The 27950-nt window shown below is 35.8% G+C and overlaps 1 protein-coding gene and 1 long non-coding RNA gene across 4 annotated transcripts; both read right to left on the bottom strand.

Annotated features, from left to right (window-relative positions):
• Positions 1–2491: 2491 nt before the first annotated feature.
• LOC136804087 (zinc finger protein 474-like) lies at positions 2492–16541 on the bottom strand. Of its 3 annotated transcripts, none has more exons than XM_067060832.1 (3): positions 16277–16541; positions 6059–6447; positions 2492–4797 (listed from the first exon to the last, which is right to left on the bottom strand). In XM_067060832.1, exons 2-3 carry the CDS (start codon positions 6435–6437, stop codon positions 3296–3298), a joined length of 1881 nt encoding a protein of 626 aa, XP_066916933.1. In that variant the 5' UTR covers positions 6438–6447; positions 16277–16541; the 3' UTR covers positions 2492–3295. The 3 variants fall into 3 exon arrangements, with proteins under 3 accessions (XP_066916933.1, XP_066916930.1, XP_066916932.1); XM_067060829.1 differs by lacking the exon at positions 16277–16541 and adding an exon at positions 11478–11852; XM_067060831.1 differs by lacking the exon at positions 16277–16541 and adding an exon at positions 7463–7808.
• A 4683-nt stretch (positions 16542–21224) lies between these two features.
• On the bottom strand, positions 21225–22638 carry LOC136804124 (uncharacterized). The gene is made up of 2 exons (XR_010846240.1): positions 22457–22638; positions 21225–21752 (listed from the first exon to the last, which is right to left on the bottom strand). It is a non-coding gene; the product is annotated as an uncharacterized lncRNA (long non-coding RNA).
• Positions 22639–27950: the final 5312 nt, after the last annotated feature.

Here is a 27950-nt window from a genome sequence, read left to right as displayed (position 1 = left end):
CCCCCTAACCTCATTAAAAAGATCCTTCAATTAGGTTTGCATGCCTCCATTTTCGACCCTGTACGTTTATTCGCTACTGTACGTTTATTAGGTACTCGAGTAGTCTAATTACTCTGATATGGTTTCCACATGATAGCAAAAATGAATGCCAATTTAAGTGGAATAAACTTTAGCTTGCAAAACATAAGAGTCATTTCTTTTTAATTAGATTTTTTCATGTCTTCGTCGAAACCTTAATTATAACTAGGCATCGTTTTTATTTATTTAGATGGAGTGTTATTGTTATTATTTTCAGGAAAAAAGAAAATCTTTTATTTCTTCGTTTAACCAAACGTGTAGTTACTTACTATTTTTTTGTCCCCATGCATTTCTTATAATCTTGCAATTGACATTCTCAGGTGAGTTAAGGCAAGTTCCAAATATATTTTGCGTGACGCGCACCGCTTCCCATTGTTCCTTAACTTTCGTATATAGCTCAAAAGAAGCGTATTAATGAGAGGATTTCGGAAAGTGCTGGGCCAAAATTTTAAATTAAGCCAATCTCAAGATATCGGCCAAAAACTGATTTTGACGTTAGGAAATACGTCGAAAAAACACGTCAAAAAGACAAGTTAAATGACGTCGTTTTTTAAAACAGCGATAACTTCGATTCCATTGCTACAATTAACACCAAATTTTGACCGGAGACGTTGATTGTTGATTTTGAAATAATGCATGAAAAAAATTTGGTGTTGATTGCATTAATAGACTTGAAGTTATCGCTGTTTTCAATAATGACGTCATTTGAATCTTACTTATGACGTGTTTTTTTCGATGTAATTCATAACGGCAAAATCAGTTTTTGGTCGATATCTTGAGATTGGCTTAATTTAAAATTTTGGCCCAGCACTTTCCGAAATCCTCTCATTAATACGCTTCTTTTGAGCTATATACGAAAGTTAACCCTATTAGCCCCAGGGGGGGGGGGGTAGAATCTACCACGCTGGAGTTCTTTTGTGAATATCTTTGAGAAAAATTTTTTAAACAACTTGAAACTTTCTGACTTTTAACAAAATCTTATTAAGAGTACTTGTGCAAAATTTTAGGGTCATAGGTTGCTCAGATCAGGTTTTATGGCTTTATTGTGAAACATGACATAAAACCCAGCTAAAATCGCTTAAAACTCAAAATTTTAAAGTGCTGATAACTTTTGAACTATTTATTCAATCATTTTCAAATTTTGACACGTGATAGGCATTGACAATATAAATTTGAAAAATTGAAAAAAGAAAATTGAAAATGATGACGTCATCATTTATGACGTCATCAAATTTTGAAAATTTTACTCATCTTCAGCATAGATTTTAAGAAAAACTCTTCGCGGAAATTTCAAAACCGGCAATTATGTTAAAGAACAACCTTTTATCTTTCTGAATCTTTAAACATAATCTAAATATCTTTATTAGTTCGATTGTAATAGACAGTTTAGTAAACCATATATTCGAGCTTTTTTCCGACAAGTGGAAATTTTGTGATGACGTCATCGGTTTTTGAATGACGTCATCAATTTTTTTTTTCTTCCTGGAAATTTGTTTCATGATGGAGAACATCTGTACCAAATTTCATGACCATAGCTCTTCTAGATCAAAAATAATCGAGGGTGGTAGATTCTACCCCCCCCCCTGGGGATACCAAAGTCAAAAAAGCTTGGGGCTAATAGGGTTAAGGAACAATGGGAAGCGGTGCGCGTCACGCAAAATATGTTTGAGACTTACCTTAACTCACCTGAGTTGTTATGATTATACAATTTATTATAGAATTCTTTAAATATTATATTGCTGCGGTGGCATGTTAGTGTAAGCTATGTACTAGTTATAAGAAACAAACGACAAATTTTAATAAATCTATTTGCGTTCTGAATGATTGTTTAACGTTCATGCTCACGTATATATCAATTATATATGTGTTAAATGCATAACCAGGTAGGTCCATAAAAGTATCACTTGTTATCAGTAAAAAAGCGTGACTAAGTAGTGTTTGGCGTTTTTGAACCAACTTTTCAACATTTTTAATGAGTAAAAGGCGTGACCCAGTAAGTAGTATTTGGTGTTTTTGAACCAACTTGTAAACATTTTCATGTAAAAATCTAATTTCAGTCCCGGTAAGGGTCGTAAAATTCACAAAATTTTCCTTTGTTATCTCATTTTTAGTCCCGGTAAGGGTCCGAGGGTCGAAAGTCGGGCGGCAACCCCCGTCAGCTCGTAACCCTAGTACACCCCCCCCCTGGGTCTAAATGACACCGTTTTGTAAAATACACCTTTTCGACCGTAAACGCCAATTGCCACACGAGCATTTTTTTATCCCACTAAAACTGTCCCAGCCAGAGAATCTACGGCTATTCATTCTAAGGTTTAGGCATTACTATTGAAGGATGAATCCTTTCAGTTCTCATATATTTGAAGGATAGGGGCCCCTTTTCTGCAATTGTGGGTTTGTTTTAAAAGTTTTCCAATTTACATCAGAAAAAGTTCTTTATTTAGAGAAAGATATCGTTTATTTTCTTCCAAAAACACATTACAAAACGAAACTATAATCTACCAATTTGTAAAATTTGAATGAAATACCAATAAATAAACAGTAAAATAACAATTAATTGCTAATAATAATTCTTAATGATTTTTGTAAACAAAATCTATGTCAATATTATCTTTTCACAACAAGGAGTGTCAAATTTTCCCTAAAATTGGAAAACAAACACAACCAAAATACTGTCCAGGTAAAAAAACAAATAGAGTGGACCCTCCCTAATTCGAACTTCCATAATTCGAATCTTTCTATAATACGAACAAATAATTCCCCTTTAAGGGAAATCCTCGTAAAATACTCTCTATAATTCGAATTTATATTTAATTCGAACAAATCAGATTCCAAACTAGCAGGAGCTAACTGTACAACAAAATATGGACTACACAAAAAACGAATTGCTTCGCCCGGTTATTATTTATTGAAAAAAACTTCTAACCAAAAGAATAATTTTCTAGTATTCAATTTCAAAATGATCCTATAAAATTAGAAAAGCAGAAATAAGAAAGTTTGGTATCCAGTAGATTTTGTCAAAAATACGGCAAAATAATTTCGCCCTAGAATGTCTAAACCTAATTCACACGGGCAACATTATACTCAATTTCCAATATAGTTTTAATAGGTTTTGATGGGAAAGAAATTGAATAATAAAGTCATGATATTAGTATATAAATTATGAGGATTCCACGTTATATAAATTCTGTCCTCCTTTCTTCAGGACACGCTGCAAGTTTTAAAGTACAGATACACGGCAATGTATTTTATGTTTCTCGATGTCTGATTTCAAAAATTTCCTTAAACATTCATTACATTTCACCAATTGTAACATATCATTCGTGGTCACATCAAAAGCGTCAGAAAGTGTCATATCACCAACACTTTGGCTGAGTTTTTTATTATTTTTTATTTTAGATTGTGTGGCCATTCTTTCTTTTGTTTTTGTTTCGATTTTCATTTTCTCTCGGCAACTTTTCTCGTGAATAGAAATTGAGTGTTGACCAAATTGTTTTGAACAATAAATACAGACAACGAATTTAGGTCCGCTCCCAGATTTACGTCTTTCAGGTCCCGGCTCTCCGTTCGTTAAAACTTTCCCATTGTTCTTATCATTATCAAGGGTACTGGCCTTACCATCGGCTTCATCTAACGAGTCGTCAGTATCGGGGCCAGTGAAACCTTTCTTTAATGGCGAGGGGACACCAAATATCTTTGATGGAGATATGATCGGCTTTTGAATAGTGGTCGATTCTAAATCATAATTCTCCTCTTGATCCGACTCAGATTTCGAATTTAACCCATTTTCCTCTTCAAATTTTGTTCGTCCAAATGATGATACTTGTATATCTTGTTGTTTGGCCGTCCGCGCGTTCGATTTCCGTTGCTTGCGCTCGTCTTCTTGCGCTCGCTCCCATTTTTTGAGGCACTGTTTTTCGTGAATGGGTAACGAGCGTGTACCGTATAACTGACGACATAAATAACATTTCCGTAATCCGGGCGATGTAGTTGATATGTCAATTTCACTTTTACTTATTGGGCTTGCCATTGATGACTCATTTGTTGTTTCACCATTTACGACTGTCTTTTTATTGGATGTTAATAATCGGCGTCTATATGTTGAAGTTGGAGCTAAGTTTCCCGTACTCCTAGATAAAGAGTTCGTTTTGATTTTATTTATCGGATTAGCCGACGCAGGTCTCCTTTCCGATTTCGGTTTTGAAGTCGGGATTGGTGTTCGCCGGCTATTGGTTTTCGTTAGATCAACAAGTGAACGACTTTTGACTTTATAGTCTACATTTGTACCCACGCTCTTTTGTTTTTGATACATTTTTTCGCAACTCCTCTGATGTATACTGATCGAATGCTTACTATACAGTTTTCCGCAGATTTGACAAATGACGTATTGCGGATCTCCGGTGTTCCGGCGTTTCGGTGCATCGGTAACATCCCGAACATCTTGAGATGACTTCGAAAGGTTTTCGGTAGATGAGAGTAACGAATCTTTAGAAGTCGTTTTCGTCGATAAATTTGTCGTTGACCGAGACATAGGTGACGTACTTTTACGTCCGTTTGATCGTAAATGACGTGGTTTGTCGCTTTTTGTCGGCGTCATTTTGGCATTCTGTAAGTTGGTAGTAGATTTGGCTTTCGTGAGGTTTGGCGTTGATAAGGAAAAGTCATTTTGCTTTTGTAAAATGTTATCACGGCTTGAGCTTCTTGAAAGCGTCGAAACATCAGCTGAAAACAAAGAGAATGGAACATGATATAATTTATGATGCCGAGTGGGTTTATCTAAAGAATCCTACATTTACTAAAAGTAGACAAAAAGAACAACAAATTTTATAAAAACGACAAATTTCGCCCTCCACAACCCCTACCCGGTTGGTTTGTCAACCCCTACGAAATCTTCTTATTTGTTTATCACAGGAATTAACTACATATGGTTTAAAGAACGACAAATTACGCACGCGTGCTACAATGCAGGGTTCTTTAGAGGAACAGACTGTGCCAATCTATTTCTTAGCAATTTGTAACATAAAGGTAGAACATCTGGCTACGGTGCGCCGCTGGCCGGGTCACACCAAAGGCTCGTATGCCTCTCTGGCAAATAGCGGTGACAAGTGGAGCTCCTAAATTGACTCAGACCGCAGCTGAAAGAATACCGATCTACTTCAACACGTCAAATGATGATCATCAGAATTTTCAAAAGTTACTTCGATACATCGGAAAAACTGATCTTTTTACAAATGATTGAAGGATTTGAATTATAACACGTAATTCTTTGTATAAGATTTTCATTTAAAGCGGGGCAAAAATAAACAAGAAGCCGGAGCGGCGTGAAGGTCCAGCTGACGTGGCAATAACCGAATGTCGTTCGTACCGGGTTCCTTAAATGACGCAAAAAAGTTTCCTTCCCATCCTCTACTCTGAGCTTTTATTCTTTGACACTTTGACACTTTCTTTATGTTGCTAAGTTTTGACAGTTTTTGATGCATTTCCCGAAATTTCGAAACTTTTGCCGCTGATGGGATTCGAACCCACTATATACAAAGCACATATAATTAGAACGCCAGCGCCTTAACCACTCGGCCATCGAGTCACAACTGCACTAAGGAGTTCAAAGTTCCTTATAAACATGGTATTTACTCCAAACTCTACCCGGAAGCTAAAACCCTAACCAGGGGTTAACTCCCATCCCCAACCCTAGCCCTAACCCTACCTGACCCTACCTGAAACAACCCTTTAATCTAACCGGGAAATTTGACTCTACTACCAATTCAATCCAAGACATAGGTAAAACATCGCGCGGGTAGGAGGGGTAAAAATTCTAGATCGGCGGTTGGTTTAGCCTGGACTTGTTAATTTATTGCGCGCACAGGCCCCGACAAAGACAAAATCTTTTCAATCAGTTGCTTTTTAAAGGTCCATTCTGCTGCGCGCTGGACCAATAAATGTTTCGAAAACTTTCCGACTTAGGTAGAGTAGAAGTTTCACTTACTTTTTGACTTACTCTTTCGAGCTGGTGTACAAATCGAATTTAGTAGCCCTGTTTCCCAGCTCTTTTTGCAATTCTTCTCGTGAATAGAGGCTAAATAACTTGGGACATCCGTTCCACAAATATAGCATTGCGAATACTTCTTTTCGGTACCGGCAGAATCGCCACTCGAAGAAGAATGGGTTGAGAGATTAGAATAAGCCGTCGGGAAGGAGTGATCTGATGAACCGTCGTCCCCAGATTGTCTCGTGTACTGTGTATCATTAGCCTTGATGGTGTCTAAGCATGCTTTTTCGTGTGTTGTGAGTTCCGAGAGAGGGATTTCTTGACCACAAATGAAGCATGCTGAAAGCTTAGTAGTGGATGCTGATTTAGCAAGCATACTGGTGTTCCTATAAAAAAAGAATAAATAGTTGATTTCACTCTGTCGTTCAAAAATGTTAAGAACGAGTTAAAGATATTTTAAGGCTTTGTGGACCCAAATTTCTTAATAAAATGGAGAAGATTAGTATATGTAATCACATGATAACGCGTGCAATTCGAGAATAATTGCACGAGTGATTTTTTTGTTATGAAACGAAAAAATCATGCGTGCAATTTTCGAATTGTACTCGTTATCATGTGATTACGAGCTAATCGCACAATGGCTTTCACTACTTTTTCCCAGCTAGGAAAGTAAATACAGAAATTACACTGAGAGTTTTATTTTTTCTCTTCTCTTATGTCTTTATTTTATTGTTGTTTATTGATTTTCTTTCTCACAAAATAAATTTCGAATGCAATTAAAACGTTCGATGCAAAAAAAATGTAAGAAAAAACATTAAAATCAATTTTGTAAACATTGGCGCGGCATTGGAGAGTGTGATTAACGATCTCTACAGGATGCAATTAACGATTAATTGCTCTCTTTGAGGGCGCGCCAAATAAGAAAAAGTAACCCATCGTGCGATTACTCACAAAATGGTGAAAATAAGAATATGTAAAGGACATTTTTAGGTTTGAAACTCAAAATATTAAGAACATTGGAAGGCTTCAAAACATTTCTTAAAAAAACGTGTATTCACAACATATGATTGTGAATACTGAATATTAAGGTAACAGAATACTGTAACATCCCGGTAATATTCCGAAATAATACCGGTCATTTTTCTTAACTTATAATGAACAATGAACCAGGGGCTATCTTGAAGACCGGAATATCGCTGTTTATTTCATCCTTTGGGAATTTGAGAATTTTCACAACTTTCCTAAAATATTTTCCAGAAATACTTTTTGGATGGATAATGTTTGCAAACATATCCTTACGAACTAACCAAGGGCTAGTCAATTACTAGCCGTCCCTACCAACTAAAGGTCTATTCTTTCTGATCAGAGCTACATTCTAAGATTCTAAACTCTTCAATATACCTGAACGATTCAAGATAGGCTTCAATCATAAATGGCGTCGAAGTTTCCATAGCGATCTCACTTTGTCAGCTTCTCAATCACAAAACAACAATCCAATGAAACAAAATAATCTTGTCAAAATTTACTATCAAACCACCAATGTGTTTTTGATTTGTAACGTCCAGAGGCTAATTGGATCACACCTTTAGAAAAGCCTTGTAATATTTAAGTGAACTCAAAAAATCAATAATATTGTCTGCCCAAAAATGTAAAATTTCATCTGTGATCCTGCGATTTATATAGTGGTTGACCAGTCAAGTAACTGTCTTAATCAAAATGTAATACTACTGACTACTGTACGTGATGTTTATATAGACGACCATTTTCCTCTTTTTAAGTACATTCAGTTTTATTGACTATTGACGTTCGCACTTATATTGGTGTCACCAAATTAAGCTACAAATCTGTCTTGTTTAGATAGACGTTAACAAACTATAACCAATATCTTAGAGAGGATAGTCATGACGTCATTATGAATCTTATCGTTTACGTTTTTAGTTAAAACCACAAAAGGGGAGGAGCGTTTTGTGTACATATTTGGTCTGCTAATCATTATAAATTACTCTTCACCGCAGTGGTTATAGTGACGTTTGTGAAACATCTTTGAAACGACTTAAAAGGGTTGTGCTTGTGTCCATGACATTTTAAAGATCTTGTTTGCAAAGCTTTCATTTTTTGCTTTTATTGTTTACCGAACATAAACATATAAAGAAAATTTGTTACAAAATGACCTGGTCGGCCCCCTTGTCGCTACCTGACAAATCTCTTTCTACGAGCGCTAGTAATCGTAGAATATAAGTTCTGAATCCTCCAGTCTTTTGAAAAAGACCCCCCTAGAAAAAAAATTAGGTCAGCGTCATTAGGTCATACTATTAATGTCATTAATCCACTCCCCTGTTCCATTTGTACTAGACAAAACTCAATCCATGAAATGACGGACTGAAATTCCATGGGGATTGATATTCTCATACTTTTTATTACTCCAGATTTCAATTCTTTTTCATGTCAGAAAATTTAGTTGGAATGGGTAAAATAGTATAATATTTTGCAGTGAGGATTGGTTTATTTGATTATTTTCAGTGGGGATAAAAAATTGAGAATAATTTTCCACAGGGGACAAAATTCTGGCCAATTATTCCAGTAGGAAGGTCCATTCTCATTGAATAACAACACTGTGATTCATACATTCATACTCGCCAGCTATACTACTATCCCTAATTGATTTACAACTTCGTGCTACTCCAAAGAATAAAATTCGGAGTTGTTTAAAAGAGGGATATACCCTAGGCTTCTTCTTCTCATTCTCTAACGAAGAGGTTCCCCTATATAGATAGAAAGTAGAAGTTTGTGAATCAAACTAGGCTGCTGGCATCCACTAACGGATTCGTGCTCCTTATACTACCTGTGGTTTTGTAGAGGTCTGCGATTCAGACTAGAATCAAACTAGATATACTTTAGGCGTACAAATTTTCGCGAGCAGAAACTTTCGCGATTTTCGCGGATTTTGGCCCTTTTCGCGAAAGTAAATGTCTTTGAAAATTCTTAAAAGGGCAATTCGCGAAAGTTTATGCTCGCGAAAAACATTTTTTCCTCAAATTAACGAAAGTAAATGTCATACATTTCGCGATTTTTCTATCTCGCAAAAGTTTCTGCTCGCGAAAGTTTGTACGCCTAGTACTCCAAATTGATTAACCAAACTTGCTTGAGCTTTCGAATTTTTAGAAATTTGGACTTTTTTCTATAGTAATTAAGATGTGATTGCTTATTTCTCAAAATTGATTATATTTTTCCGCTTTTCTTGACACTCCAGTGTATTTCGCAAGAAGGGAACATGATATTGTAACAAATTTTGTCAATCATGCAAACTATTCTCCTCAACATAAACAAACATAAACATTATCAAAGAGTTTTGATGCCTTTTTGAGGCATATGCACGAACAAACAATACAACAACATCAGGCTTCGATGGCCGAAATCTTAAGAACAAATTAAGAACATCTAAAGGCTTTGGATGTTCTAATGAAAAAACGTACACCGATGATCTTTTCTACATTTCTCCTCAAACATAATGATCTCGCTGAATTTAAAATTTGTTAAAATAGCACGTTTTTTATAAGGAACAAATTAAATAAGGATTCAATGATGGCCAAAATATTAAGAACAAGCTAAGAACATTTAAAAGCTTTGCGGACTCTAAACACCTGTTTTATTAGGAAATCACCCAAAGAAAAATATTTATAAAATGTAAGAAAAACACTTTAAAAACTCTTCGAGGCTAAAAACTCAAAAGTTTTGGATGTTCTTATAAAAAACGTGTAAGTAAGAATTATATTCTCACAATGATCCAAAAGTAATTCAAAAGAGGATTCTGCGTAAAACGTCGTAAAATTGAAAGAATTTTAAATATACAAATTCTGGTTCGCTTTTTCTGAACACACTGTATCCCAACAAACTCCATAACTCGAGCAAGAACGGGAAACGCAAATTTGTTCGAGTTAAGGAAATTTCAAGTTATGGAGTGAGGTTTAAGAGACATCACCGAGTTTATGTATGTGTGTTTTTCAGCGATGGAGACGGTAAAGTTCTAATTTGGCTGGATCATGACCAACTGAGGACGATGGTAAATTAGCACTTTTACCGTCCTCGATTTTGCGGGAAGAACTGCGGGTTTTTCCAAATCGCTTCAGTCACTTTACCGTCCTCAAAAGTGAAAATACATAAACTCGCTATCATTGACTGGGCGACAGAGAAACCTTGTTCAAGTAAAGGAGATATTCGAGTTATAGAGTCTCGAATTATAGAGACTCCACTCCCAGCTGGCACACAATGTTTTTTCAACGTTTATCTAACGTTCATAACGTCCATTATAACGTCAGATGAACGTTGAACAACGTTGTGTGCCAGCTGGGCTGCACCGAGACCACCATAAAACGTACCTTGAATAGTTCTGGTATCTCGCTTTACCACGCGTTTGAGACATTTTGCTTTTTTCCCAAATTAAATCATTGCTTTGCAAACTTCAATAAATTTCTAACTCTCATGAACAATTGTTACTTATAAAAACGACCAGTAGTTGTATTTTTATAAAAGATAATTCAATATACGATAATATCAATCGTTTCTTAGAACGTTCACAAAATTAAACACCTAAAAAAAAAGTCTCTCGCATCAAATTACAGTATATATATCTTTATTACAAGCGAAAAGTAATATCACAACTTCACGCTTATATCTCAGAGTAATACTTTCTAATTTCAATTTATAAATATCGAGCTTGCTTACTCATACAAACTTAAAATTCAAGAATGAAAATTTTTATTAGAAGGGGTTTATGTGTGAATAAGTGAAGAAAAGAAATATTTAAGACGAAAAGGTTGAAAATGTAAAGAGAAAAAAATATGAGAAACATTTGTTATTTATAAGGTGTGATTTACACGATGAAGTTTTCGAAAATGTAACTATTGAAGAGGCTTACATTTCATGATTTAAAATTAATTCCTTGGAATGCTCGGACGAAGACTGGTCACGTTAGTAAATTCTTAATTTAAGGATGTAGAGAATGGATTGGAGTATCAAATCCTGTGGTATTACAGTTGACTCTCTCTATTCCGATGTTCAAGGGACTAAAAATAGTTCGAATTATAGAGTTTCGAATAATAAAGGTCGAATTATAAAGTGTCCATTGTAGTAAAATGAGATACCCCTGTATATGATAGACCCCGTGCGACCTCGCGGGGCCCCTCTACTCATTATTGAAAAAGTCAAAAAACAGTTATCCCTTGTTTACCTTACCGTACCATTTTGAAAACAACTCTGAACACTGAACAATAAATCCCTACTAGATTTTGGGATGTCACAAGTCGACAGTCTGCCATATACCTCAACCGTATAGTATCTCCTTGTATATAAACTGGTTTACCGGATCAGTGAGACAGGGGTGAATAATCTCGAAAATAGTCTTTATCAAGTTTCTTACCTTTTTGGTCTTGGACATAATTTGTAAGCATTGGGTGAAGCCACGAATTGACTTTTAGCTCTTGAATCATTAAATTTAATCCTCCCATTTGATGAGGGTGAGGGTTTATGTGAAAAATAGTCTTTGAAGGAAAATGGTCTCGAGATATGTGAAAGTAACGAGTTCTCTTTATTTTCACTATTGTTGTTGTTCGGTTTCGTTTTTTGTCGACGTTGAAAATACTGCTCCATTTTTGATTAATTTCTACCTCTGTATTTATAGATATCTGCTCTGTCTATTTTGGATTGGATAAACTCTTTAAAAAGGAGCTCCCTTAGCTTCCTTTAGGTTAATAATTTTTCTTGTTTTAAACCGAACTACTGGTACAAACTTTCCACTGTAGTTTATGTATGCTTTTGTGCGACTGATTTTATATCAAAGATATTCCATTGCGATTCAAATGATTCTTAAATTAATTTTCCAAATAGCTTTCTCAACCAAATAAACACCATAAAGTCAAAAGCTCTCACTCCTTGAACCAACGAACGTTTCCAACAAACAGAAATTTATGGCTAAGTGTAAGACTGAAAGACAAATTGTAATCAAAATCTTTTGCTCTGATCCAACTCTTTTTCAAACAGCTTTCATGTTTTGTTGCTTTGTGAAAATTATCCCAGTTGGTTTCAAAACAAAACAAAATTCGTCATAATAAATGTCTTTCAGTTTTAAATCAAAAAGTTTGGGACCAACCAAAACAACCCAGCTATGAACAAACCGATATGACTAAAAAGCTCCACTATAATGTGTACCCTTTCAAAATATTTATGTTTCAATATACAGATGACTTTGAAGTCTTTGGACTTAAATCTTTGTCGCTCAGCTGAAATTTTAGTTTGATTCACTCAATGTTTTATGTACTTAACCAGAGGTCAAAATTATAATCTCTCTTCTCTAAAATCCTCCCAATTCCAAGTACTTTAACTGCAATGACAATATTTTCATTTTCAATTTTTCTTCTTTTTCACTTTCATACAGAGTTCTTACAGTAAATATTTAGCTTGTTCGCTTCAACATACAATTTTCATTCAGCTTGTTTAGCCTCCAGTGAGATCAAAATAAGAGTAGACGAGATGAGATGTAATTTTCTTCAAACTCGAAGATTTGATAGATAAAGAAGAAATGAAAATGAAAAAGAAAAATGACAGAGATAACATGAAAAGATAAAAAAGAGAAATTATTTTGAAAATTTGAACCATAAAAAAGATGATTTAAATTATTTAATAAGTTTATTTTCCCCTTTTATTTTTCATCTGCACTTATAAATATGTTCCCTTTTGATCCAGACCTCCATACAGACCTCCGGAGCCCTTAAATATATTCGTTTGCTAAAAAAGGGCATTCAAACTAGGTCTAGCGTTCTACCCTCTTGCTTGCAGCGATAAGGTCCAAAATGATCAGGATGTTATCCGAATACAATTTCATTTCGAGACTTTGCAATAAAGTCGGAAATCCGATTTGAATATATAGTCGATATAAATATTTATTAAACCTCTTTTGAATGAAATATCTATATTGTAGAACATGGCTCATCTTTATGATTTCGATGAATAATTGAATTTTTAACATGATTAACATGCATAGATCGGACTGAAATATTGCAAAATTTTGATTATGAATAAATACGCCCAATAAGACACGCCCTTCTAACAGACCCGGTCTTCCCACTGGAAGGATTGGCCAAACTATCGTCCTCAGTGATAAATTATACTCCAATTTTCATATCCCTGGCCGTAAACAACATGGGAATATCAATACCCATCGAGTCCGTTATTTCTCCCCACTGGCTGTGAAAAAATCATACCAGGTCTGTGAGAAGGTCTTTAAGTAAAGACAAACAGCATCAAAAAATACTTGTATCAATAATATTTAAAATACTGGTATTTAACGGTACATCCTGTGCCCAAGTTCAGGAGTTGCCATAAAGCCATTATGGTAATAACCGGGAGGGCACATTGCTATACATTAATACAATAATGACCGGTTAGTGAGGGAGATGTACTGAGAAATATTGCCCGAGGTCAAGTAACGACCGAGCTTGCGAGGTTGTTGCGTTGACCGAGGGCAATATTTTCAGTACAGCCCGAAAAAAACCGGTCAATATTGTATTTGTTAACCGTTTCCTTCAGCTTCGATTGTTTTTTAGCACTTTATCCAGGAAAAATAGCGAAATAAAGCGAAAAAAAGAAACGAAAAGAGATAAAAAATTGTTATAATTTCTAACGTCAGAAATAAAAAATGAGAGAAATGATGTCAACACATTGTTCATTTTCCTTTGAAAAAGTGACGTCACAATGAATTTTCCTAACGACGGGCAACTCTGGACAATGTAGGCCCGTCGTCATGCGAAAAGAACCAATTGCATTGCGCAAAAAGTCGTGTAGCCTGCTTCGAAAAAGTAACCGGTTAACAATGTATAAATAATACTGGTATTTATAAAAAAGTGAATTTATTCCCTTTTGTCTAAAGCTCGAAAATGTGCTGTTTCAAAATCAAAGTAGGCGTTGACCATGTTGACTATAAACTAAGACATTGAAGTAGACGTATAACTTGTAAAAGTCGCTCTGACATTACACCCCACAGTTCCACAGCCCCGTAGAAACCTTTTTTCAAAGTGGGGATGAAAATTTCTATCGAAATTCCAACGGAAATGGTTTAGGAGTGCAATTTTTTACAAATAAAATTCAAATGAGGATGGAATGAAAGTCAATTTCTCAAATTTCCTATCAGGGTATTTTTCACAGCGGGACGGGACGGGATGTGATTTTGACCGAATTTTCTAGCGGAGCGGGCGTCCCAGCGGGGCTGTGACACAGGGATGTTTCATTTTACATCATCAACTCTGTGAGACAGTAATGATACTGATTAAAAAAAATTGATCAAAAATCCAACTAAATTCATATCAGGCTCTGGTTGGTACTGGGAGCTAGTGCCAAGTCATTTGAGCCAATGAATGACCTAGGTATATCAAGGTGGCTTCAGAATAATTGCCTTGGTGTTTCCATCCTCATCATTAGATAATTATATCCTAATTTGATGTTATTCAAAGGAGATTATTTAATTGGTTATTAATGACCTTCTTTTTAGCTCATTTGGTTTATTAATGGATGGTATTAATCGACATCACATACCTTTCATTTATTTTGCAATTTCTATCAACTAAAAATAACACATATTGGTCTCATACTCAATGAAAAAAAATCTGAATTTACCACGAGAATTTTCGTCAATTCAAAGGTAAGGTTGTTCTTATTAGTGGTTCTAGACAATGAATTACCGACAGTTTTTCACAAAATCACTGCAAATTTTTTTTGAATTACCGACACCGACATTTTTCATGTTTTTTTCAAAATTATAATATGAGATAAGAGGATAAGAGGGATTTCTGAGAAATAGCCCTTGATTTAGCACAGTTTCTTACGACGTATTAAGCAAAATTACCGTATCACTGATTGAAAATTTAACATTTTCCGTCACCGAAAAGTATCTAAAACACCGAAATACCGACACATTTTTTGTTGATCACCGAAATAGCGACGCAAAAAAAGGTCAATACCGACTCACCGACAAACTGGCCCGCCCCCACCCGTTTATCACTGGGCTCTTTAAGCGTCAATTCTCTCTTAGCTTGAAGGTACTTTTATATTAGAACAATTTACGATTTTGGTAATTTTGGCCCTATATCTTCTTTAAAAAAGTCTGTTCAGTTTAGCTTTTCAAACTTCTCTTATTTATCGGCGATATTGAGTCTCATTCATTGTTTTTATAAAATGGTTTTCATTTAAGAATTGTATCTTTAAAAGGCTGTATCAGCATTTTGTTTGTAATCAAAAGAAACTTGACCTCGGTAAAGATTTTAACTTTCTTTAAGTCTATGACTGTTTTCTTTATCTTGGCGCCTGTTTGTACGCGCGTGCGAGAACTTAAAACTTATTACCGTTTGTTTATAGGCGCTTTACAAAACAAAATTTGTGCCAAAGGTTAATATTTTTGCCCCAGTTCTTGCCACAGTTTTTCACCGTCTGCCTTCTCTTGATAACTTCTAAAACTTTTCAGCTATTTTTAGTATACTGTTGCGAGATATGTGCTACACGTTTTTTTTATTATCGAACAAACTATATAAGAACATAAGGCTTCGATAGCCAAAATGTTAAGAACAAGTTAAGAACATTTTAAGGCTTCGAGGACTCTAAAACGGCCAATTTCTTAAGAAAATGGACAAAAATACTCACAAAATGGTATAAATAAGAACATGTTAAGAACATTTTTAGGCTTAAATCTCAAAAGGTTAAGATTATCGTAACGATTCAAAAATTTTGGATGTTATTATAAAAACGTGTATTCCTTTCAGCTGAAGGCTTAAGAGGGAAAACTCCTGGTCTTAGTTAATGCCCCCAATCGGTTTGCATAAATGCGTGAATGGGCTTTTTCACTTGTGTGAATGCGTGAAAATTAGGAAAACATTGCGTGAATTGGAAAGCTTTGCGTGAGCAAAAGTTGCGTGAATTGCGAAAGACATTGCGGGAATGCGTAAATTTGGGAAAAAGATTTGCACGATTGCGTGAGTTGAAGATCCGCTGGAGTGGGGTTATAGATATAGACTATAGTTGATATAGACTATCAACTTCAATCTTTTAGCCAGTTGGAAAAAGAATGAAAAATCGGAAAGCTTTTCTAAAGCACGTGACTCAAATTATCAACGCCGTGACATTCTCCTCCCAGCCAACAAAAATAAGAAATTCTTCGATGAAAGTTGTTCTTACCTGATGTCAAAACGTCAGAGCTTTGTTCTTGTTATACGTAAACGCAACCAAAACAATCCAAACAAAATGATCGTTTTATTTACAAGTGATTAAGCTGAAAGCCATACAATCATTAACTTAGGATTTATACAAAAATGTTCTTTGAAAACATCACGATGTATCTTCTGTTTTTTTTATATCAGGAACTTATATCACGTTTATACAAACAAGAAAAATAATTCGGTCACATTTGCTTTAGAAAAAAAATGTACTTTGATCTAGTTATTACCAAACAAATGAATAAAAAATATAAATCAAGAGTGATTGATTGATTCTTGTTATGCTAACGAGTTGTCAGCTACTCTCTCCCATTGTTGTTTTTAATGACCGCATTGAAAAGTTAACAAGATATCATTAACAGTTTGTCGATTACATGTAAGAACGATATAGAAAAATTCGAGCAGCCGACAGATAATATGTCTTTCCGTACAAACTATAACCAAAAAGGTAGTATTTGCGATTCTAATATTACAACAAGGTTTAAAGGGAGAGGGAGGGTCACAGTTTTTGAGGTATCGATGAGGTATAACCTTTTTCTCTTATAAATATGCTCCTGTTTCTTTTTATAAGAATTTTATTATAATCAAGATTTATTAAGTTAAGGATAGCTCCTCAGAAACACTTGCAATCTCAAATCGGAAAAAGTGTCGCGGGTTGCCGAGCTAAAGAAATACTTATGAAAGATTATCTTTGAGTACTCAACAAGTTTAGTCTCGTGGAACCCATGGAAGAGTCTAGTTGAATTGGTTCCTAAGTATAAAACGAGCTTCGTTGTGTTGTTTTATCTCGTGTTGCTGCATGCTTCTCTGTTGATGTTATCATTTTATGGTGTAGTAAGATTATATAGATCAGGTATTAATGGTATTAACAAATACTTGACAACCAAGATAAATAGATTAGTAATGTTTTTACTAGTGGGTTTTTCTTTGGTAGTTTGGGAGACGGGCAAACTTTTTATAAGAAAAATAGAGCTCGTGAGGAAGGTCTTTTGGGCAAATATATCAGATCCTGATTGTGATTCACATATTCACTCTAAAGGCTAGGAAGATTAGCCCAGAATGCTGCACCACGCTTTTCCATCCCGATTTTGGGTGAATGTTGTTGAGATTTTGATTGGTTGAATAAAAGATATTGCACTAAACGTAAATCGTAAACAAATCTCAGCTTTTGGTTCGCTTCCTTTTTCAGGTAAAATAAAATGCGGTTTTGAATATATTGGCTAGAGAAGGTCGTCAGATCTTCACATTCACACATCCTTTAGACGAGCACGAGGTACTGACTGGTCGGTGGATGATTTGTTATGAGATATCAGGCTATATAACGAACAGCCTTTCATTGTGACTGTGTTGATACTCGGCTTTTCTACCGGGGAGATATTTTGCTGATTTTTCCAGTGGGTAGATATCCTATCTGCAACCCTGAGATTTCATCTTTTTTGAAAATGTTCAGGAGTCCCAACTACATCTTCGAGCTGTAAACAACCTGATGTTGACATCCAGTCAAAGCTACTGCATACTTGATCCTATAATGAAACATATCTTTGTTGACATGGCAACGAATTAACTGCTGTCATGGTGATGTTGTATTGATAGTATCCGGAAATAAACAGTGTTTTACTTCCCTTTTGTGCCATATTTAGAGTAGAGTAAGTATGAATTAAAAATATACCAATGAAACACCCCTTTCTCACAGACCCGGTAGGAATTTTTCAGCCGATCGGGGTACAAATAACGGACTGAAACTCGATGGAGATTGATATTCCAATATTTCTGATGGCTTGGGATTTGAATTCGTCCCCAGTTGAAAATAGAACTTAATTTTTTGTCCCCGATGAAAATAAAAAATAAAATAAATAAATCCTCACTGCAAACTATTGTGCTTTTTTTCAATCCTCAATGAATTTTCTGACTTTAAAACAAGTCAGAAAATTCATTGATGATTGACAAAAGGTAATGGGAGGGAGTCACTACGGGTCTGTGAGAAGGGGATGTGACGAAGAGAAACTCCAAAAACAAACTGCTCCATGTTTAAAGATCAAGACGTTTGTATTTTACGATCTAATACATTGATTGAAGATCCCAAAATGACAACTCGTATATAATGTAAACAAGGTCTTGTAAAAAAGCAAAGTAAGTAAGTCTGCGACCGCAGTCGGAGGTGACCCAAAGGCTCCTCTTTCGATAACTATCTACCCGAAGGTAGGAGAGGGCGCCACTCTTTCTCCCTGAATTTCCCCACTTACCCTTGATCCTTCTCTTAATTGCTCAGCATCAAGCAGAAAGGTATCAAGTATCATTTTGAGAATCTTTGGTATGACCCGGCTGGGGGTTGAACCCACAACCTTGCGAACCGTAGCTGGATGCTCTACCACTGTACTACGGTAAAAAAGCTAACAAATGCCTTAAAAGCAACGTGTGGGTTCATCTCAAATATTCAAAAATAAATTTAGAAAAATTGGATGAATTTATTGTTTTGTAAAATTTGGGAGCTTCCATAGAAACTGGAGGAAGGTAATTTCTAAAACGCTGTAATGACCTACACTTGTATTATAGTGAGAGCCACTATGTTCTGAAAACATCCTTCGTGTGCACAGAGTTGTTAAAAGCAAACTAACTTTTTTAAATGATCATTTAGGTCCATGAAATAATAAAAACGAGTGGTGAGACAACAATTTTGACAATTTTGACCATTTTGCTTGTCCCCATGTGACGTCATCACTTTTGCTGGGGCTTGAAAATGAAAGTGAAAATGAAAAGCTGAAAGATATTTATTCAAGGATCATATGCTTTTCATCTCAGATTCATTCCAAATTAGTTCCAGCTGATTATCAGAAACTTCTTGGATTCTACTGGTAACTTTCACAAGCTACTCACATTACTTTCTCTAAGAACTGGGTCGAAAATCTATACTGGACATAATCGTCATTTTGAAAATTATATTATATTAAAAAAAGCACCCCTGTGTCACAGCCACGGTAGAACCCCCACCTACCTAGGCATCTGCTCATCCTCTAGCGAAAAAAGTTTCTTATAGAAATATAGGAAGTTTATCTATAGAGATCTGCGATTCAGGCTACACCACACCACACTTGAAGATTTTGCCTAAATTTCATCCCTAATGAAAATTAAACTTTGTTTATATCCCATTTAAAATCCAATGGAAAAAAATGCACTCCACAACCATCCTCATTGGATTTTTTGACTTGAGAACAATACAATTTCTATTCCCATCGAGATTTCGATAGTAATTTTCATCATGACAGAAATCCCATCAGGGCTGGGACACATGGGATTCTGTTATTTGCTCACACAACGTTGTTTCAACCTTTATCTAGCGTTATATGGACGTGGTGAATGTTAAAATCATGTTGAAACAACGTTGTGTGCCAGCTGGGTGAGCACTCGTCATCGTTTTTCCCTGGTGCCCTTGGACATATGTATTTATATTGAAAAGATGAAGGAGATTTTAGTGGTTCATTTTTAAAAGACCTTATCGGAGTTTTTGATTTTTCTAAAAAAGTGATACATTGTGGGATTGTTTCGAGTGTATTACAATAGAAATCTCTTAGGAATTCCTCGAGGGAATTCTATTGTAATACACTCGAAACAATCCCACAATGCATCGCTTTTTTAGAAAAATGAAAAACTCCGATAAGGTCTTTTAAAAATGTTTCACTGTTGTCTTCTGAACAGTTTTTTATTACAGATTGCAGATTTCTTTTAAAAAAGCCCCTTCTCACAGCCCCATTGGGACCCCTTCCCACTGAAAAAATTGGCCAAAATATCGTCCCCAGTGGATACAATTATACTCAAATTTTTGTCCCCGCTGAACATACTCAGATAAACAAATCCTCACTGCAAAATAGTGTCCTTTTTCCATCCCCACTGAAAATTATGGCTCAAAAACAATGGAATACAATCCCCATCGAGTTTTGGTGGGTTATTTTTACCCCTAACTGGCTGAAAAAATCCCACCGGGTCTGTGAGAAGGGGATGTTTTCAATGTCGAATATAGTGATCAAGATTTCTTTAAATGTAGCGATCAAGGTATTGGTTTTACAATTCCAAGAATAGGGTGTAGCTCTCAAGCTGCTAGACAAAAATAAATTCTTGACAACTGATCATTTCCAACGTGTCACTTTTTGTACTGTCTGTTCTTGTTTTTACATTAGGGAGGTTAAGTATCAAAGATAAATCAACGAGACGAACGAACGGGTTTTGACCCGCAACCTGCAGTAAACATGTGGACCTGCATTTTCTAGAATCCAGGCTAAAACAACTCAAGAACGAAAAACCGTGAAAATCTTCGTTGTTGAACAAAGAAGATATAACATCTACTTTGCTACCCTTACCATCTTGCAGAGAAAAGGTCCGTTCGTTGCGTAGATTTATCTTTGATACTTAACCTCCCTATTATCGAATTTCATATGTCAAACGATCCTATCGTCTACACAAGATCGCTAAAAAGAAAATAGTTTAGGGGGCGGGATAAATTTTGAAAACGGTGGTTAGTCTGGGTGGAGTAAACAGTGGTGGAGGTATTTACAGTGCTCCAAACTCTACCGCCACTTTTTTCCCATTGACCACCCTGACTATGCGCATATGTATTTTCCCTCAAAGGGTCATAAATTTTTGAAATTTGAACTAAAATTCTGTCATAAATTTTGGGGAATTAGTCTCCCTAAGGGTAGCAAAAACGTCAAAAAATGGTCAAAATTTTCCGAAATTTAGTCTCTCTATGGGTCTCTCTTTCAAACTTTTTCTCGGAAATCCGTCATCTCCCAAACCTAGTACCCACTCCCCCGGGCCGCAAAGCCTTGAACTTTTTTTTAATTATTTTTAATAATTTGGTCAATACAGCAATATGTTCTTTTATAGTTCTTTCTTATAAAAAACTCAAATGATTGACGTCTTTTGAGGAAGTGATGAAAATTTAAGGTTCTTTAAGGATTTTTTTTCAAACAACTTCATCTTTAAGAACTTTGAATAACTAAGTTACAAACATTGTATAATCGCCAACAAAATCTAAAATGAAAGTATAAAAAATGATACTGCTGTCTAAATATGCATGCTACTTTTCAAAATTGTATTTGTCTCTTATTTATCATCATTTGAAAGTATCATATAATATTCCAGAGGCTACATAGCCGCCACCGGCTCCAGCAAGACATCCAGAGGCACCGCCAACCAAGGCACCAGGTCCACCTGGTACCAAACAATTTCCGGTAAACCCTCCAGCGACGGCGCCAGCAGCACCGCCAACTACACCTCCAGTGAATTGCCCGACTTCTTTATTTTTTGTAGCCAAGCCGACGCACCCGCCTACAGCACCACCTACCAACCCGCCAACAGCACCACCAACGATCCCGCCTGATTCTACAACTGGGCCAACCGCTTCAAGTGCCATTCCAGCCCCACCTGTCAACAATGCCATTTTCCTAAAACAACAACATCCAGGAATCATCGACGAACGAGGTTTTTATGGGATAAATCAAAAGTACAGTACTAATCAGTATTACTTTTTTAATCGAAATAAATCCCTGTCTCACAGCCCCGGTGAAACTTTTTCCTCAGTGGGGAAAAAAATTCCTATTGAAATGTCAATGGAGATAGAAATTTTATTATTCCAAGGTTAAAAGATCCAGTGATGATTTTGGAGTGCAATTTTTAAACATTGGATCTCCAATAGGGATGAAATAAAAGTCAAACCCCCAGTGGGGCTGAAGTAACAGGGTATTTTCCCACCGGGGAAGAAATTTTTGCCAAATTTTCCAGTGGGCGGGGCTGGGGTACCAGCGGGTCTGTGACATAGGGGTATTGAAATAAATATTTAATTTAATTATGGTGTTTTGTTTTAGTATACCAAGGAAGGGAAGAAATCTTAGCAGAATAAAAATTTTGTAATAATATGGCGAAAATAAAAAAATGTAATGTAAACCGACCGGGTGAAAAAAAAAAGATTTTCCAGGGCTTACTTCATACTGTTTGTTTATAAAAGTTATTTTTCAATGATGAGAGCATGAAGCTTTTTTCTTTTATCCGCATTCCGGAAAAACTACATTATTTTATTTTTGCCTATACATGGCTAATATTATATGAAATTCTGGACAATATGTTACAAAATAGATTCTATATCTCTTACCTGTGAATAAATGTAACCGATGATAACAACAAGTTTACTTTTTTTGTTTCGGTGAATAAATTCTTTCGCTACCCTCTATCTTCCAAGGAACACTCAAAACACTGTCTGGTAGATTTTTCTCTCATTTATAAAGCGTTTTATCAGTGGCGAAGGTAATTCCAAGAAATAGTTGTGTAAAGAGAGAAAAGTTGTTTTTAATTTTAATTCCATTTTAAATACTTGCCTTTGAAAAGTGTTCATGTTTAATAAAGTTATTTAACTACATGTACCTATCATGTGGCTTATTGAATTTCTTTCTTGTTTTTATTTCTTTTTATTTCTCGGTAATACAACATCTTATTAACGTCTTTTTAAAGTTCATAATGTCATTTTTGTAACTAAATTCTTAATTACTCTTGACAGGATAAACTACCAAACAACTTTTCAAGGCAGTATTTTGTTAAAAGTGTCAAGGGAACCCAAAACAAAAGTTTTATATTCAAATTTCTTAACAAATCTTCTGACTATGATCAGAGTCCTTCTTAAAGAGACCAGGTTTCTCAGAGAAAAATGTTGATTTTCATTCGAGCTTAGTCTGAATCGCAGACCTCTACAAAAACCACAGGTAGTATAGGTCTGTTTAATGATCTGCCAACCGCTTTCCGGTTCGGTTTTTTTTATTTCCATGTATTTTACAGAATCATGGCGAGTTAATAATTTGATTGACATTGATGTGCGCGCAAAAACGAACGTTTTCAATAGAGAATGTTTACATTCGAAATTCGAATCCCAGACCAGAAAAACAAAACAGAAAGAAAGATAATCTATAAGAAGGACAAATCCGTTAGTGGATGCAAGCAGCCTAATTCGAGCTGTGATATTCTCACGGTACTCGGGTACTGATTTAGTGTCCGGCTTTTTCAGAAGGGGTCGCGACCACCTTTTTCACAAATGGGGTTGAGCTTTTTCAGATTTGGGGTCCGGGTTTTTCAGATGCGGTAGACCTTTTTTCTGTGGTCCGATCGATTTATGGTCCGATTTGAGGTCCAACTGACACACTGTTACGATGGGATTGAGTACCGTGATATCATCTTTTTGAAAACTTAGCCTCTAATACGGATAGAGTAAGTTGTATGAGGGAAGATTCTGCGTTCACAATGCCGGACTGGACTAGTAGTGGTGGGTTGGGTCGTCCAATTAAATTGAGGACGAATAAAATCAAAGAGAGGCTCCCACGATGTCCGACTTCTTGGTCAGACGACGACTCGAAGGGCGTCGCCCAGACCCATGAAAACCTTCGAATGTCAGCTATCCGACTTACGACAACCTTCAAAAGTCAGCGACCCTACCAACGACTACTAGTCGGGACTGGGGTTATAAGCCAAACCCCCGTCGTTTCATCGAGTTGAGAGGAGAAATGGCTGCGCACGTTAAAAGTTGTTTTTCGTGCTGCACTTTTCTCCCAAATTCCGACCAGCCCGAAATAAAAAACGGAATAAAAAAAGCAAAAACACAAACAAAATTCTACAAAAATCAAAATGGCGTTCGAGATTTCTTGTTTTTGTGGCCTGGTTTTGTGGGAGCTGTGTGGTCCAGGACCAGGTGGTTCTGCTAAAGGTAAAGTCAGTGCAAATTATTGAGTAATACTTTATACTTTTATCTTTTATCAATACAATGATTGACTGTTCCCAACCAATGTTCCCCAGACAACAACCTATTATACTCTTTTTTAGGTGCCAAATAAACGGCCCCCCCCCCCGCTTGTTAATTTTTCAATTTTTTTCCAACCCCCAGGACCTTATTAGGACCCCCCCGTTTATTAATTTTTGAGAAAATTCCCAGCTACCAAAAGGATAAGTTCCTTGTTTTACTCTAAAACTAAAAAGCCTAAATTTAGTCTATTTATATTTTGCCCCTTTTTAGGGTTTTTTAAGGTCCATTTTCCAACCCCCCCTGGTAATTAGGTTCCCCCTGTTTATTTAATTTGAAAATTTTTTCCAACCCCCCCCCCCGTTTATTTTTGGCACCTAAGAGTACAATAGACCAGACGATCTCAATCGAACGGAATCGACGATCGAACCAGTCGAACCAAATCGAACGCAATCGAATCTCAATCGAATATTACCGCAATTTTCAGATTCGATTGCATTCGATTGATGTTCAATTGCGTTCGATTGCGTTCGATCGTCGATTCATTGACCCCCGGATTGTTCATCGCATAATTTCTACGGGAAATCGAAAGTAAGGCGGTAATCACAGATATCTTCGTTTCGCGTCGCCCGACCGGCTCTCGAAAATTGAGTAGAATTGAGTCGGCCAGTCGGTAACTTTGTCGGGCTTTTTCTGTCAATGACCTTTCCTTCGTTCAAAAATTTTATCATTGCCGATTTTTTGCGAGCGATTTCTAGCATTGGCAGCATTTTGACTTTGTTTATCATTACATGCGCCATTTTGGGGTCGGAGGTCACAGTGTTCAAAGGTCATAATTTTAAACCACCCATTACACGTGGTTGTTTTGGCTGCTGGCTGGCTGGCAGCTTCCTCCAAGAATGCACTCAAAAAATGGATGGAAAAATGGAAACCCAAAAATTTTTACGACCGACCGACCGACTCACTTTTTATACCCAACGAGGACGCGAAATGAAGATATTTGTGATTGCCGCCTAATTTCATTCGGCTTGTGATATTTGAGAGCTTGGATGTTGGGAAGCTGCAAGAATAAAGCCAGACGATCTCAATCGAACAGAATCGACGATCGAACCAGTCGAACAACAATGGGCCATTCCAGAAAAAAAACATTAGATGCTAATCAAAAATAGTGTGACATTGTAAAAAATGCTCAAAATCAACTTTTTGGAATAACTCTTCATATTTTTTGAGTCAGCCATAGAGATTTCACAGGGTAATAGACCTCAACGTGGAGATATGATTAAAAACAAAAATTTGTTATTTGAGTGAAAATTGTGGCTGCAGATCAAAAATTCTAGTTTTTTTAAAAGTGTAAGCCACACGATATTGAAAAGTGATCTCTGAATGGGACCTTCTAGACTTGAAAGAAGAAAGGCTGAATTTTCCAAAAAGTGTTAAATGTACATACTTTTGCGTTGTTAAATGGACTTTTTTGTGGCTTTTTTGTCAGCCACATATTTTACTCACACTTCATGCTTTAATATATTTAAGTTGAGTAAGCCACAAAATTTCGTTCTTTTTGCAACAGGTAGATAAATTACTCAGCTTAACCATGGATGTATTTTGACATGTAAGCCACATGATGGCCTCATTCTATGAGCAAAATAGTGGATGACATCAAAAATGTCACAAAACAGGGGTTAATTTTTTATTAGCATCATTAGCCCCTAATGGACGACATCAATTTTTGAAATAAATTTTGGCACAGAATTAATTTAACTTAATTTTGCATTAAAGTATTGGAATTCCATGATTTTTTTAGGTTACAGTAACGGAATTCCACGGTTTTGATAGGTATTTTGTAAATTTGTTACGGAAATTCCGGACTTTCTTGAAAGCAATTTGCTACGGAAATTCCATGTCGTCCATTGGGGGGTAACGAATAAAAACTGGAATGGCCAAATCGAACCAATCGAATATTACCCAGAATTTTGACGTTCGCTTGAGATTCAATTGCGTTCGACAATCGAATTTCAATCCGTCGATTGCGTTCAATTTGGTTCGACTGGTTCGATTGTCGATTCCGTTCGATTGAGATCGTCTGGAATAGACCTTTTCGCCTTTCCATCCGCCATATTGCTGAATTGTATGCAAAAATTATGGTGGCCGAACTGCGTGGTGAAATTCCCTTAGAAAGTATGCAAAACATATGCAAAAAGAAAGTATATATTAATATAAAACTTACATGCATAATTGGCATTATGTTAAAGTGTAATCTTGTAGAAGAAGATTAAATTTGCTTCTTTTGAAAACTAGAAATAATCAAATTAGCTCATCTCTTAAAGAACAAGCACTTCAAAAAACCATAACATTAGACATAAACTCAAGCTGAAAGATCGCCCGCGAAGGTACAAAAATAATCCTTATTTGACTGACGGTAAATTATTCTCCTGGGAATAGAACCGCCAAGCGATCAAATCAAAACGGATCTGAACCCGCTGAATGTGTGACCTCGTAATTGCTGCTTTCAGTTTGCCTGTTTTGAAAGTTTGATGTGTGTACTCCGTCTCAGTGGAATTTTTTAATGGCATGAAAACAGAATATGCAATGTCTTTAAGAACAAATTTCTAAAAGGCTTTCGTTGTTCTGTAAATATTTCTTTTTGGATTAAGAAATTCCATCATTTTACTGTTCTAATGATATAATATTTCTTTATAAGATGCTTTGTTGTCTTTTTAATCTTTGTATAAACTTGCATGTGTTTTGCATATTTTCCAACTAAATCCAACCACGGCTTTTTCGTTCCTCTATTTTTGCATACAATTCAAGATGGCGGATGGAAAGGCAAAAAGGTCTATAACAAAATGAACATTGACATCATTTGAAGCCAAAGTGCAGTCAGGGCCTCCTTGGTCTTTTATAACATTAGTTTGGATAGAATAAAAACATACCTGATCAACACAACCAAACCTTCTGTCTTGCGTTTACTCTTTCCTTCCCAACAACTTTCGTTTTTGGTTATGTAGGTTTTAAAACCCACAAGTAATGAACCTCATAGCTTTATCTGAATAAATCTGGTTGAAAACCTTCTGTCAGATTTCATTCTGTACGTTTTTTATCCACGTGGTGAACCGGTTTCCCCGATTTCCCGATAATTAAAAATTGGAACTTTCCCGTGGGCGTGATTGCGCGTACCGCCATCGCGAAATATTTTTCGTGAAATTTTACCGTATTCTAACGCTAATATAATCTAGATAGGAAACAAATATTAAATTTGATTCTTTTTGGACCTACCCCGGTGGGGTGGAGGTCCTATAAATTAACCCATGTTCGTTCGTTCGTTAGTTAGTGTGTTAGTTACCAGCTTTTCTCGAGATTGGTTCATTAGTTTTTTCTGATTTTTGGCACAAAGGTGCATGACCATAAACCCTCGAATGTGACGGAGCCCGATTTTCGAAAAAAAAAATTTTTGGGCAAATTTGGGCCAAAAAACGGCTTAAAAACGGGTTTTTTGGACTTTGTGAAAAATTGGATCATTAATTTTTTCTGATTTTTAGCATGAAAGTAGGGTACAATCATAGTTAAAGCTTGGCTCAAGCAGATTTTTGCAAAAAAAATTTTTTGGCTCAAAAATCGCATTTTTATCTATAAGAACCACTTTTAATAAGAAAACATCAATCTTCTTAGCCATATTATTATTATTATTTTTATTAGTTTTTTTTACGATGAAAATGTCACGGTGGAGGGTAATGATTTGAGTTTTCTGTAAACACTTATTATTTTTTTGGCTGAAAAACGAATCTTTATCTATTAGAATCACTATTTATGAGCATATATCAATGTTATCAGCCAAATTGTTTTATTATTATTTTTTCTAACAGAAGAA

The sequence above is a fragment of the Clytia hemisphaerica genome, unplaced genomic scaffold, assembly GCF_902728285.1.
Source record: "Clytia hemisphaerica strain Z4C2 unplaced genomic scaffold, Clytia hemisphaerica genome assembly, whole genome shotgun sequence".
Lineage (NCBI taxonomy): Eukaryota > Metazoa > Cnidaria > Hydrozoa > Leptothecata > Clytiidae > Clytia > Clytia hemisphaerica.
The sequence above is the reverse complement of the archived record's forward strand: the minus strand, read 5'-3'. Positions and strand labels throughout refer to the sequence as shown.

Bases quoted from the DNA above. Each gene is read 5' to 3' on its own strand.
- LOC136804087 (XM_067060829.1), bottom strand. From the start codon at position 11,707: ATGGAGCAGTATTTTCAACGTCGACAAAAAACGAAACCGAACAACAAC. The intron at 6,448-11,477 runs GTAAGAAACTTG...CTTTTTTTATAG, and splicing joins TTATGTCCAAGACCAAAAAG to GAACACCAGTATGCTTGCTA. The intron at 4,798-6,058 runs GTAAGTGAAACT...CTTTGTTTTCAG, and splicing joins TCGAAAGAGTAAGTCAAAAA to CTGATGTTTCGACGCTTTCA.